This window comes from Nicotiana sylvestris, chromosome 12 (assembly GCF_000393655.2).
Source record: "Nicotiana sylvestris chromosome 12, ASM39365v2, whole genome shotgun sequence".
Classification (NCBI taxonomy): domain Eukaryota; kingdom Viridiplantae; phylum Streptophyta; class Magnoliopsida; order Solanales; family Solanaceae; genus Nicotiana; species Nicotiana sylvestris.
The window spans coordinates 54,737,402-54,752,378 of record NC_091068.1 but is presented as its reverse complement, the minus strand read 5'-3'; the positions used below and the strand labels follow the sequence as shown (position 1 = coordinate 54,752,378).

The 14,977-nt window shown below is 40.1% G+C and overlaps 1 protein-coding gene across 3 annotated transcripts in view; it reads left to right on the top strand.

Moving 5' to 3' along the window:
- LOC104248447 (dnaJ homolog subfamily C GRV2) overlaps positions 1-10,024 on the top strand; it is a 66,489-nt gene extending 56,465 nt beyond the window's left edge. For all 3 annotated transcript variants that reach the window (XM_009804697.2, XM_009804699.2, XM_009804700.2), the window contains 2 exons: positions 8,388-8,456; positions 9,435-10,024. In XM_009804697.2, the coding sequence (XP_009802999.1) occupies positions 8,388-8,456; positions 9,435-9,641 (276 nt within the window). In that variant the 3' untranslated portion in view covers positions 9,642-10,024. The remainder of the gene's footprint in view (positions 1-8,387; positions 8,457-9,434) is intronic.
- The last annotated feature ends 4,953 nt before the right edge of the window (positions 10,025-14,977 follow it).

Here is a 14,977-nt window from a genome sequence, read left to right as displayed (position 1 = left end):
ATAACAGGTGAGAAACAGTGACTGAGTTCCCAATATTGGAGCCTACTTTGAATACCTGAATCCACTGCATTTCTCTGACTTTTTCTAGCATCTTGCTTAGTCTCTCCATGGCTAGAATGAACAGGAAAGAAGAGAGTGGGTCTCCCTGCCTGATCCCTCTTTGAGGGGAGAAGAAGCCCACTGGTTCCCTATTGACTAAAACTGAGTACTTCACTGTTGAGATGCTGAATCTGATCCACCTTATCCATTTGTCTCCAAATCCCATCTTCCTTAGTATAGAGATTAGATAGGACCAGTTCAGTTTGTCAAAAGCCTTCTCTATGTCGAGCTCAGTGTTTTGAATAGCGTGAGGCGACAAATAGCAATGAGGGCCTGCTTCGTTGACGCGAGAAGCGAAGCGCTCGCCTTTTTGATGTGAAGCGACAATTTATATAAAAAAATAAAATATTAAATTTGCATATATATATATATATATATATATGTCAATTCAAAAATATATCAATTAAAAACTCAGGTTTGAAGAAGCTCTCTACCTCTGCCCGTGAAGGAATTGAAAAACAGAGCCAAAAAAAAAGAGAAGAAGAAAAAGGAAAGAAGAAAGAAAGAAAGAAAGAAAAAACTCTCTGCTGCTGCTCGATCAAAAACAACAAAGCAAAAAAGAAGAGAAGAAGAAGAAAAAGGAAGAAAGAAGGAGAGGAGAAAAAAGAAAGAAGAAAGAAGAAGAAAGAAAAAAAATGGCAGAAACTCGAAGAAGAAGAAAGGAGAAGAAAGAGAAGCATACCTGATGAAGAAGCTTGAAGAAGAAAGAAGAATCGCTGATGTGACTGGTTGACTTGAAGGAGAAAGAAGAAGAAATCGCTAAGCCCTGAATTTTTTCTTTTAATCGCCGGTCTGCTGCCTTTTTCTTTTCTTTTCTTTTTTCAAAAAGCGACGCTATAGGCGCCTCTCGCTACACAGGCAGAGGCGCTCGCCTTTTTGAAATCGCCATGCAACAGAGGCAAATAGCGCTGGAGGCTCGCATCGCATCGCCTCACGCTATTAGCGCTGAGGCGAGCGCTATTTACCACACTGGTCCAGCTTGCACATAATACCAGGATCCCCAGTTTTAATCCTCCAATCTAAAATTTCATTAGCTATAAGTGCTGCATCTGTGATCTGTCTATGTTTGATGAAGGCATTCTGGTGACTGGACACAAGTTTACCAATAACCTTCTTCAGCCTTTCTGCTAGCAACTTGGCCACAATCTTATAAACACTTCCAATAAAGCTTATTGGTCTGTAGTCATTGAGCTCAATTGCCCCTTTCTTTTTAGGGATCAAGGCAATGAAAGAAGCATTGCATGATCTCACCATGTAACATTGCTGATGGAAATTGTTGAGAGCCCCCATGACCTCTGGTTTGATAAACTCCCAGGATTTTTGGAAAAAAGCCAATGTGAAGCCATCTGGACCTGGAGCTTTATCTGGGGCACATGAAAGAATAACATGCACTTCTTCTTCGTCAAAGGCTTTCTCTAGCATCTCCCTGTCTTCCCCTGAAAGTGTAGCAACTTCTTCAAAATTAGCTGTAGGTCTCCATCCCTCATTCTCTGTGTACAGGTTCTGATAGAAGCTCAGAATCTCTTCTTTGATTTTTGCCTTGTCTTCTATTAATTCCTCATCCTCCTGGAGCTTGTCGATATTGTTGAATCTTCTGTGAGAGTTGGCAATTGATTGGAAGTACTTTGTGTTCCTGTCACCCTCTTTTAACCATTGACACCTTGATTTTTGTCTCCAAGATGTTTCTTCAGCTTTGGCTAGTTCCTCCAGCTCCCACTTTTAAACTCCAGATCTTCTGCTTTTCAGATTGTATTGTGATTCTATTTTCTGTGATGTGTTCTAATGCAGCTAGTTCTTCCAATGCTCTGTTTCTCCTGACTTCCAGCTTGCCAAAGGTTTCCTTGTTCCAATTGGAGATGTCCTTTTTCAGATTCCTCATTTTCTGAGAGAGAATGAAATCCGGACTACGCCCTATCATGTAACTCTGCCACCAACCTTTCAACATATCTATGAACCCTTCTTGTTGTAACCACATGTTTTCAAACTTGAAATAGGAATGTGTAGAATCCCATTCTCCACACTCCAACAACAATGGTCTATGGTCTGAAATTGGTCTTGGGAGAGCCAGTTGCTTGATTGCTTTGAAGCTCTCTTCCCACTCTGCAGAAACAAGAAATCCTGTAGAATGTCTTCTCCCCTTGACCAGGTGTATTGTGCCCCATGAAGAGGTAGATCAATTAATTGGAGGTCCAAAATAGTTTCTGTGAAGTTCCTCATAGCTGTGGATCTTCTGGAACAATTGAGTCTTTCAATCTCATATCTACATACATTAAAGTCCCCTCCAATCACCCATTTGTCCTCCCAGATACCCCTTATTGCACCCAATTCCTGCCATAAATCTTCTCTCTTAGGGTTGGTATGTGGGCCATATACTCCGGTGAAAGACAACCTAAAATCTTCCTGCAGGCTTTCAAACATACAAGTGATCGTGTAGATGCCTTGATGAGAGTCGATGCATTTCCACAAACGTTTATCCCATAGGATGATAATGCCACCTCTGGTACCACAAGCTTTTAACTCTACCCATTCAGCCCACCTGTTCCCCCAAATATGATGAATGAGACTAGTTGGAATGTTTTCCATTTTGGTTTCCTGTAGATACAGTAAATATGCCCTCCATTTTCGAACTAGTGATGCTAAAGTGCTTCTCTTTTTCCTTTTATTGAGACCCTGTATGTTCCAACTTAGGATTTTAACTTTCATCTTGATACAATCTTGCAATGCCGGCCCCTTTTACTACTGCACCCATCATATTTAATCCCACTAATTAACATTTGTACCTCTATTTCCCCTTTCTTCTTCCCCTTTTTATTTGCTGTGGAAGGTGACCCTCTCTTCTGAATTAGAGTTTGTCGATTCTGATCCATCCTCAAGATTAAATCCAGGAGTTCATGTTCGAACCCGACTGTATTGATCCCGCTTTGCATGCTTTACCCATAACCAATTTTGCCCATCTAGAAGTATCTATTGTGTTGGGATGATGAATTACTTGTGATTGCATGAGATTTTCGTCATGCCAAGGTAGGAAGAGTGGCTCACTGCATGAATCAGTGTCTGAGCAAACAAGAGCTGTAGAGGCAGCATCTGACCAATTTAGACGATTTGAAAGACTCATGAGATTGTTTACCCAAGTTTCTGCTTCATCATCAGCTTCGTTGTCAGCTTCAGTTTCGTTGATGGTTGCATGCGAAGAAGACTCTGCCCTAGCTCCATGGATGTGAGTCTTCTGTGAGTTTTCTGGTGGCAGAGCTTCGGTGGTATTTGGAGAGTTGTTGATATGAATTTGGGGGCAAGGGTCTTTTACTCTCCATACAGAATGGGCCTTCTTTGATTTGCCCTTTATTTGGGCCTTCAGACTTGGGGCTCTAAAATAATAGGACTGAGTTTCTATAGGGCCCAAAAATGATGGACTTTTAACTCTTGAGCAGCTTGCTTGACTGGGCCGGGTCAGGAGATATTTTTTTCCTGCCCTATTGTCCAAATAACTTGGAGTGCGGCCAGATAAATTTGAATTAAAGTTCTCCTCTGCCACCTAGACTCCCCACGTGGTACGATGGTACTTTCTCTTCTGCTACAATCCCCGAGATTTTCCCCTGTTTCTTCTCCCTTGCAACTCCGGCACTTCTCCCCTGTATCTGGGCTCGAATTGGAATTGGCTTAGGGGTAGCAGCAACCTCCTTTAGGATCGAGATCTCAAACCTCCAATCCTCCATATCAAGCTCAATTTTGTCTGGGCATTTGTTCCTGCTAGTATTAACACAAATTCTCGCCCAGGAATAGTGACTGCGATGCTTTGTGTCTTCATCAATTCCGACGAAACCACCACAAAGATCACCAATAGTCTTAAAGGTTTCAAGTGACCACGCGTGGATGGGAATACCAAAAGCCTTGACCCATTTGTATTCTGATCTCTGGCAGCCCAAATCAGTTCCTGCCACCGGTGACCACCACTCAAGAGACAGGCGACGACCGTTCCAAAACCATTCACCAGCATGAGTTCTCGCCGCTTCTTGTCTTGAAGGAAACTCAAATAGAAACTGGTTGTGAGAGAGGGCGGTGACTCTCAGACCAGCACAGATTTTCTTCTTCCAATAAAACAGTATATGATGCATCCCCATAAATTTTTCCAAGCACTTCCACCTCCTCTTATCCCAAAAAATGATAATTCCCCCACTATTTCCTTTTGCCTCCACCTCAACCCAGTCAGTCCACCTAGACCCTCCAATTTGTTTTATGCAAGCTGGATCCATCCCCTTTATTGTTGTTTCTGTTAAACACACAATATATGCATTCTATTTTTGTAGAAGCAATTTTACCTTCTCTTTTATCTGCCTTGTTGATTTCCCTCATATCCCGGCATATGATTTTCATCATTGTTCAGTTATCAAAGCCCTCCTACCCTTGTCTCTGCCCCCATTATGTGCACCTCTTTGGAATCCCATCCCAAACTCAAGTAGCTTCGGTTCCCTCTCACATTTCTCACTTGGTGAGGTGGAGCTCACTGAAGAAGATGTAGAAGGTTTCTTGGGTCTTGAACTTTCAATACGCCGCAGTAGCTCCAATAGCCTGTCCCCAATTTCATCCGATTTTATTCCCAGTTGTTTGCTAATTTTTGCCATTCCTTTTCACCTATGTCGAAGCTTCCAATTGGTTCAATCTTTGTTGCATATGCAGCACCTATCCTTCATACCAAGGGAGCATTAAAAGTGGTATGGCAACATCAAATTGCTCTTCAAAATTCATCATAGAATGGTTTTCCGCTCTTTCATTATGAGAATTATTGCTTGGCAGATGCTCCATATCATCCCCCTTTGCACTAAGAATATCTTCATCATTCTGAAGATTCTCCAGACCTCTCTCTTCTTCAATCTATGTAGCATGTTTCATCTTGTAGTTGGTCCTCTTCCGTCTCTCTTTCCCCATGGATTTTGCTTGCGGTGATTTCGCCTCTATCTCAAGACTCAGTGTATCGAAGAAATTAGAGATCTCTAGATCTCTGCTGGAATGAGACTGCTGGGCTAATACATGGGTCAGCCATTCTTGGTCCATAAATAAAATTGTCCCTGAGATCTCTGCTGGAATGAGACTGCTGGGCTAATACATGGGTCAGCCATTCTTGGTCTATAAATAAAATTTTGTCCCTTCTTTGATGTGTTGCCCTTTCCTTTAAAATCACCTTTTGGTCCTGCCTTTCGAATTGGGTTCTTGAAAACCATAGGCCCAATGTCATTCCCTGAAATATTAAGATTAGTATGTTAAGAGGCATTTTACCCTTCTCTTTAATTGACATGTGCTTATCCCCAAAATTAGATTATAGGTTATTGCGCGTACCACATGCATCCAAACCCTGCTTCTCATTCTTCTCGGAACTCGAAGGCGCCGAGTCTTTCACATTAATGCATCGCTTCGAATTTTGTGGTAGTTCACAGTGTGCCGTTTCTTTTTCTTCGATCATCATCACAGTTATTTTTCCGGTCACTTTGCTCCCCCCATGTTGCTGATTCCAGGCGTAGGAACTACGAGATCACCCCAAGGACGCCTTCGGCATCCAGGGGTCATGGACCGACCATAGAACCCTGTTCAATAAGTGGAACGCATTAGCTGTCCGCTCTCAGGTTGGGCAGTCAGGGCGAAAAACGCAAAAAAGGTCTAAGGTCCATTGGGGCTTTAAGCGCAAATAAAGCGTGGGCTTTAATGAAAAAAGACGCAATTGAAGAAAAAGTAAAAATATGCATATGTAGTCCAAGACTAATAATTATAAGCATGAATAACAAATATATGGACAAAAAAATTGGAAAAGAGTTACGATAAAGTGAAATATCCAATTGCTTAGGGTGTGTTTGGTACGAAGGAAAACATTTTCCGGAAAATATTTTCCATTTTCCCATGTTTCGTTGGCTTAAATGTTGTGGAAAATATTTTTCTCATGAACTCATTTTCCTCCAATTGGATTTTCAAAACTCTTTTTCAAATCTTCTCCACCCTATTCCCCATACCCACCCCCACCCCACCCACCCCCAGCATATTATCACCCTCGCCCCCTACCCCACCTAAATAAAAATATTATTTATAGTACTTTCTTTTCATATTATAGATAGATTTTTTTCAACAAATGAGTATTTTCTTTTCATGATATAAAAAAGTATTTATTTTCAATTTAACAGAAAAATACTTTCTTTTCATGATATAGAAAAAATATTTTCTTTCATTTCAACAAAATGAGTATTTTCTTTTCGTGATGTAGAAAAAGTATTTTCTTTCATTGCAACAAACAAATACTTTCTTTTCATGTTTTCATTTCAACAAAATCAATATTTTGTTGTCATAATGTAGAAAAAGTTTTTTATTTTCATTTCAACAAAATGAGTATTTTCTTTTCATGATGTAGAAAAAGTATTTTCTTTTATTTCAATAAATAATTACTTTATTTTCATATTATAAAGAGTACTTTTTCAACTAAAAAAGTGTATTTTCTTTATAGTTATGGAGCATAAATTTCAATGTCGTTTTGCGTAAAAAAGTAAAGTATCACATTAGTTCTTTTGGGTTTGTGTGAATTTTTAGAAGAATAATTAAATTGTTGAAGAAAATAGTCCTGAAAACGTTGGGTAGGGGGGGGGGGAGCAAGGAAACATCGAGACTTGGGGAAAGGGGGTGAGGAGAGTAACATAAAAAAATAGTTTCTACTCTCTAACCAAACACTAGAAAATATTTTCTGGAAAAAGTTTTCCACTCACCAACCAAACAAGGGAAAATAAGTGATAAAACCACTCATTTTTCATATTTTCCATCGTACCAAACACACCCTTAATATCGCCTTTTCATGATTACACTCATTGGCAAGGAATAGCATGCCTTAGAGCCTTGATGCGATACTAAAGCGCCCACAAAGCGAGGCAAAGCGCTCAACATGTTTTGAGCCTCGCTTCAGGGCTTAAGCGCGCTTTGACAACACTGGCCGATTCAACCCATAGAGGCACTTTAAAAATCAAATCATCCACTATTAGCTCCACAGTTTCCGGAAAAGATACGTTGGAGTTTCTCACACAGATTCTTGCCCATCTCAAATGACACCTATCTCTTGTCTCTTCAACTATACCCTCCAAGACGATCACCAACCAGTTTAAAAATGTTTTCTGACCATAAATGAGATAGAAGACCCATTAATTTGAGCCACACTTTCTCAGACTTGGAATTTTTACCACTGCAAATCGAAACAGGGGACCACCATTCCAGGAAGAATTCCATATTGTTGAACTTCCATTTTTCCATTTTGAATCTCTCTGATTCCAATCTCAAAGGAAATTCCAACAGAAAATATTCATCATTCACCACTTTAACTCTTACCCCTGCCGGGATCCTCCATTTTTATTGACCCATTCTTGAATTTCCGTGTAACTTGGAGGCTTATGAGTATAATATCTAAAAGAACCCAACAAACATCTGCGATGAAGTTCCACCATACTCCTTAAAGAAGTTGTTTCGATTCGAAGCTGATTCGGACCTAAAGAATCATCCTTCACAACTTTATTCTCCTCCTTTGGCCACTCTTCTACCTGTGCTATCTGGGCATAATTCCATTCGCTGTTGGGCTTTCTTGGCTCATACCTCGGCTCCTCCTTCTCCAAAACATAATTTTTAACTTAAACTGCAAAATCGCACCATCCTGATCGTGGATTATTCACACTAATCTCAGGGATTATGATCATGGATTTATAATTGCCACAACTCCGACAAATCTTCTCATCCCTTTAAAGTTCTGGAATATCCGATATGAATACGATTGACGTTGATAATTCCAGCTTCTGCAAATGTTACATTGTCCTTCTGTTGCTGATTCCATACATTTGCATAACCCCAGATGTTGTGTCTATCAAAAGTAACTCTGTTCATTTGATTTTTCCTCCTTCCCAAGATTTCATACCAGTAGTCACTGAGTTCCGAAACATCAAAAGATTTGGTCCCTGAAGTGAAAAAACACTCTTCCCATTCTAACTTGTTAACTTCCACCTTCACTTTTCTCGTCGCTGTAGAGTAGGCTTAAGTTACTCAGTGAAAAGTATTCTGTTAACAAGAAGCAATGAACCGGGGAAGAAACAAATAAGTGATAGAAAAAGATAGAACTCAGAAAAAGGAATGGCTAAAGAAAGAATCGAAGGAAAATGTATGAGATTGAATTTAAGTTACTCAGTAGAGACATGTTTAACCCCTCTCCCACTCTTTGCATGCTTTCACCAGTTATATATTTCTGGATATCCATTACTAATTAGTGTTACATATTTATCCAGGTTTTGCATGCTTTTGCGGCAGAAGGGGCCCATTGTACTAAAGTTCGCGAGATACTAAATGCTTCCGATGTAAGTCCAAACCCGTAAACAATGGTATACTTGTGTTGTCCAGTTTGTGACTGTTTCAAAACTTTTTCAAATTCTGAGGCTTTCAACCACCCATGTACGAAATCAATTCTTCAATTCTGGATGTTAAGATGTTCCTATGGACTTGTTGAGAAAGATCTTTATCTAGAATACGAGGAAGGGAACAGAAATTAACTTGTTGGAATAAGATGAATTTAGAAACGTTTATAACATGCTTGGCAAACCTAATAAAACTTTGAATCACAATTGCAATCTTTAAGTATTTCAGCGTGTCCAGTATGGAGTGGGGCAGATTCCCCCGTGGTTGCCTTCACAATAATATGCTAAATCAGAAAAAGTTCCTAGAGTGGGAATGGGAGGCATAAGAGACATTGGAATATTGCTATATCTTTGATGAAAATCTATTCAGGGACTGACTAATTCTGAAGTCATCTAGACATCCAACTGAATTTGCTTGTCTGTTAGAACATAATAAGTTTACAGTTTTTTTCTTTATCAAAATAATAAGTTTACAGTTTTACAGATTCAAATCAACTGACAAAATAGTTGTGGCAGAATTTGAATACTTTCTGCTTCATCATGGGAACTGTTCTTGAGAATTCAGTTTCTAGAATTGGATTTTCTAAAGAAGAAGAGTTTACAGTTTGAGTTGTTAAGATCTTGAAACAATCAAAGACACATGCTCTTTTTTTGTTGTTTTCTATAAAACCTAGTTTGTGACCATCTAGTTGTTTGTTCTTTTATTCTTGCCGTATTCTAGATGACAATAATGCTAAATGAAAATAATAAATGCAGGTCTAGAATTGCTTAGATATCATCCCTCTCCTTGTTGGGCCGTGGGACTGAGTTGTAGTCTGGACCAACTCTTACCTCAAAAAAGTGTTAACTTTGTTCTAAGTTGGACCTTCTAATGAAACCAAGATATGTTGATCATGTTTGCGAACAATCCTTAACTTGCAGGTTTGGAGTGCTTATAAGGATCAGAGACATGATCTGTTCCTCCCTTCAAACGCCCAATCTGCAGCTGCTGGAGTTGCTGGATTAATTGAGAATTCCTCCTCCAGGCTGACTTATGTTCTGACAGCTCCTCCCATGCAAACTGGTCAAGCAAAACCTCCAGTCTCGACCACATCTGATTCAAATGGCAAGCAGGATCAAGGTCCATAAAATGAAAAGTTAGCCATGACTATACAAACGTCTTATGAAATGTTTTGGCAATAAAATACGCTGCTCTTCTCTTGTTGGCACTTGAAAGGCATGCATGGTCTAGCATCACATGAAAGGCATGCACGGTCCTCCAATAAGTGGAAGAATTAAATATAAGAAAAAACGAGTTTCATCATGCGATGCGATACCCCCATTTGTTCTGCATCTTGTGTACAGTTTCTCCCCACCCTTTAGCTTGCTCTTATTTTGTTGTCTTTGCCGAAGAAGCCAAATTAGAAGCAGCGGGACATGGTTATCCAATATGTAAAGACAACCAAAACAGCCTGTAAATTATGTTCATTTTGAAATTATTCTTGTAAAATTAGTAGAGTTGATTTTGTTGAGTTTTGGAGTCTCAATTGCTTCACTCCTGAGCTGACTTGTCAAGCTTTTTAGTTGCGTTATTTTTTGTTTATTTACTCCTTCCGCTGAGATGTCATCAGTGTAAATAAACTTATCAACTTCATAATTAGTTCTTTATTTGAGGTTTTACTTTTAGTGAGATAATTGTGGTTGTGGTGCATTACTTTGTGTAAAGATCAATTTTTGTCAAATCTAATGGAGTCTTTGAATGCAGATACATTAAATAGCAATAAAATTTTCTGTACATGCAAGGATGGGTGGCATTTAGATCTTTGAACAGTAGTGTAAGAAGACTTGATGAACTGCTTCGTGGATTGCAGATCAGTCCCTGGTGGTGATAAATTCTTGGGAATCCAAAAACCCAAGACAACATCATACAAGTTAGGATTCCAGTCTTTTTTGGGACATTTCGCCAAGCATATTTCATAAAATTTTGTGCGATTGTTATCCTTTCCCATTTGTAGTACGCCTCGGAATTTTCCAAAGCGTAACTTGGAGATTGTTGCACACTTTATCTGTGTCAATTTGTTTCCACTGGCAATGTTTGATCTGAACATCAGCCGCGTAACTGTATACTAATGATCTGAAGTTATGACTGATCAGTCTATCTAAGTTTAACAATATTGCTATTGATGAACTTTCAGAATTAATGATCTTAGAAGTTTGAATAGCTCTGTTTTTTTTTAAGAAAAAAAAAAAGGAAAACAAAAGTTTAACAATCTGCTAATGGTCAGAGTCTGAGTTTTACTTGAGATATCCCAAAGCCGCCTGCTGCTATAATAGAAGCTCATGGATAGGCTATTAGTTCTCAAACTCTCTAATATTATTGTATACGGTCGAAACCGGTCTTGTCTATGACATGTTAGATCGGGCTCGGAACATGAGAGATTGAAGATTAACCCCAAATCCCACCATACAAGAGCCCGAAGTCAGAATGTCTGTCTTCAAGAACATTGAGTCCGCGTTCCCGGAATCGACCCTGACCCCAAATGAGCTCGAAGAAACATTGTTAGCGTAACCAACAGAAGACTGAAATATCCGTGACTGGTCGGATATTACGGTGAGAATCTCGACACGTATCAATGAAGGACCAGCAATTAATAAATCAAGAGATTTTTACCTTTTATAGAATTGTACCGAAAGTAGGACTTATCTACTATATAAGGGGGGTCTGATAATTCATTTAGGAAAACACGCATTCTAAAGTAGTATATTTTTATTTTCTTTCTTTAAGCTCTTGTTCTTTTGTATCTTGATATCGATCGAATTGCATCCAGTTCAAGTGTGACTGACTTTCCAAGACTGTAACTGTTCAAGATGTGTGGTTTGAATTTACTTTATCATTTTTTATTTCAATTGCAACTTAATTTATCGCTTTGTGTCAAGTTAATCCACATATTCTTAAAACCACTAACAAATTCAATTGTTATCCGATTTTGAGGGTAAAGAGTTTGGCGCCCACCATGGGGCTTAGGATAATAGTGGTTATTTGATACATATCTCCATCACACACACTACTTTATACTTGTTCTTTGAAGTGTCTCTAATTTTAGGTTAAAACTAAAAAATGTCAAACTTTCAATGAACACCCCTACATGTTGACAATGAGTCCGGTCATCACGGTGAAAATAACAACATAATGCCTGGTAACGAGGTATCGCCCGTTGATCCCATTGGGATTCCACCCGCTGACCCGTTGGACGCTAACTCGCATGTGGCTATCGACACCGATCTGCCTACCGATCCCGAGAATAGCATCCGTGGTGGAGCCTGATCAGCAACGCAAAATACATAAAATAATAGAGAAGACGGGATCAATTTACGGATGATCTTCAAAATGTTACAGGCTCCAACATTTGGCGATAGCTAAGTTACAGAACCAAAGTCGTGCACCGAGCGAAATTGAACCCGATCTGTCCCGGGAAGTCATCCGCAGGAACGAACCATTCACAGAGAGATTGAATGGAAACGAGTCGGGGACTAACCCCGAGATCATAAAAATGCTCTAGGAGCTGACAAAACGGATAGAATCAGGGGAGAAGAAAATCGAAGCAAATGACAAAAAGGTAGAAACCTACAATTCCAGGGTCGACCAAATCCCAGGAGCGCTGTTGATACTGAAAGGCCTGGATTCCAAGAAGTTCGTGCAAAAACCTTTCCCTCCGAGTGCGGTTCCAAAGCCGATCTCTAAAAAATTCTGCATGCTCGAGATTCTGAAGTACAACGGAACGACCAATCCAAACGAGCATGTTACCTCCTACACGTGCGCCATCAAAGGGAACGACGTGGAGGATGATGAGATCAAGTCTGCCTTGTTGAAGAAATTCAGAAAGACCTTGTAAAAGGGAGCTATGATATGGTATCACAACTTACCTTCTAATTCTATTGACTCATTTGTTATGCTTACAGACTCTTTCGTGAAAGCACACACCGGGGCTATCAAGGTCGAAACCAGGAAGTTAGACCTTTTCAAAGTAAGATAGAAGGATAATGAGATGCTCAGAGAGTTTGTGTCCTGGTTTCAAATGGAACGGATAGACATGCCACCGGTCGTTGAAGATTGGGCCGTTCAAGCTTTCACCCGGGGACTTAATGTTCGAAGCTCGGTGTCTTCACAGTAGTTAAAACAAAATTTGATAGAATATCCGGCTGTTACTTGGGCCAACGTGCATAACCAGTATCAATAAAAAATTAGAGTCGAAGATGATCAACTTAGGCCCTTTCGGGGTCCGTTTATCCTGTCAGAACCATCGATGGAGGCAAGAGAGATATTAACCGTGAACCGAGGTCAAACAGGGATCGGTATCAGCCTTACAATGTAGATCGAAGAAGCAGTGGGTCCTGGCGGAATTCTATGCGAAGTGAATCGGTATCATTCTCTCGATATTGTTCATTGTATTCTTCAGCTACTTAATTATTCGGTTACAACCGAGCCAGTCTCGAGAAACCGAGGTCAATTTTTAGTGTTCTTCTAAAAGACTAGTCTTGATTGTTTATCACGTTTATTTTAATTATTTTGCTTCCCTTTACTTTATTTAATTTCTGTTCATAGATCATTCATGTTAAATTAAATCTTGTATCCTTTAACCCGTACAAATTTAAATATTACTCATTTTAATGGTAAACATTTTGGTGCCCAACATTGGCTAAGGATAATAATGGTGATTTAATACGAATCTCCATAACACACCCTATTTTAAACTTGCTCTTCGAAGTTTGATTTCAGGTTAATCTAAGAATGTCAAAGTCTCAGTCCTCTTACTTGAACGTTGACACCGAGTCAAGCCACCATGATGAGTATAAAAATGTGGTACCCAACAATGACGTAACCCCTATTGATCCCAATGGTGTCCCAATCGCTGACCGGGTCGACGCTAACTCACGGTTGCCATCAACATCAACTTGCCAACTGACCTCGAAAATAGCATTCGCAGGGCACCCCGACCATCGACTCGAGAAGAACCCGAAGGGGAAGGTGATGGAGTTAGCTCTTGGTTGATCTTCGAAATATAACAAGTTCAACAAGCAGAAATAGCGTAGTTGCAATGCCAAAGTCATGCCCCTAATAGGATCGAGCCCAAGCGGGTCAGAGAAAATGATCGAATGGATGAACAAATTACCGTGGAAACAGATGAATTTGGGCCCGAAGAAACTTTTGAGGTGATGAAAATGCTCGAAGCACTAACAAATCGGGTTGATTCTGGTGAGAAAAAGATAGAGGCAAACTACAAAGAGGTGGAAACTTATAATTCAAGGGTCGATCAGATCCCGAGAGCTCCTCCAATGTTGAAAAGGCTGGATTCCAAAAAAAATCAGGAGCTTCCCCCCGAGTACAACATTGAAGCCAATCCCGAAGAGATTTTAAATGCCCGACATTTCCAAATATAATGGGACCACAGATCTAAGCGAGCATGTAACCTCCTATACGCTTGCAATCAAAGGCAATGACCTAGAAGATGACAAGATTGAATCAGTGTTACTGAAGAAATTTGGGGAAACATTGTCCAAAAGAGCGATAATATGGTACCATAACTTACCTCCGAGTTCTATTGGTTCATTTGCTATGCTTGCAGATGCTTTCATAAAAGGCCATGCGGGATCCATCAAGGTTGAGACGAGGAAATCGTACCTTTTTAAAGTCAAGCAAAGCGATAACGAGATGCTTAGGGAGTTCATGTCAAGGTTCCAAATGGAGCAAATGGACTTGTGATAACTAGGGATTTTGATACATTTTATACTCCTTCTTGCTTATGTTTTGATTAGAAATTTGTACAAAATAGTCCCAAAAGGCTCACAAGTTGTGCTTGATTGCAGGTTTGATCAACAAAGTGACAAGATGTCAAAGATCAGCTCAAAAAAGGAGTGAAACTTGCACAAGTACCAAGACAAGACAAGCTCAGGAAAAAGCAGGCCCATTGCGACCGCACACCATTCTGTGCGGTCCGCACAAGTGAGGTTCAAAGAGGTGGATTTCCAGGCCAACAGGCAATGCGGACGCATGAGATTTAATGCGGTTCGCATCAGAGTCACTGCGGCCGTACTTGATTTAGTGCGGTCCGCAGAACCAAGGATCAGAGAAGTGCCAATTTGGAAATTGAAGCCAATGCGGTCCGCGCTCCATTTAATGCGGACCGCACTAGAAGCCACCGCGGCCGCACTCGATTCTGTGCGGTCCGCATTGCCCTAGTCCAGAGAGTTGGATTTTCAAGTTCAGAGCCCTAGTGCGGCCGCACGTGATTTTGTGCGATCCGCACTAGTCCCGCAGGGGTATTTTTGTCCAGATTTTTTAGCTTAGTATAAATTGCTTCTTTTCCCATTTTTTAGGTCATCAGATAGATTTTGTACTGAGCTGCGCTCGTGACTTCGATAGTTTTAGCTATTTTGAGCAATTTTAGCTTCATTTCTACATTGAATCTTATAGTTTATCTTAGTAG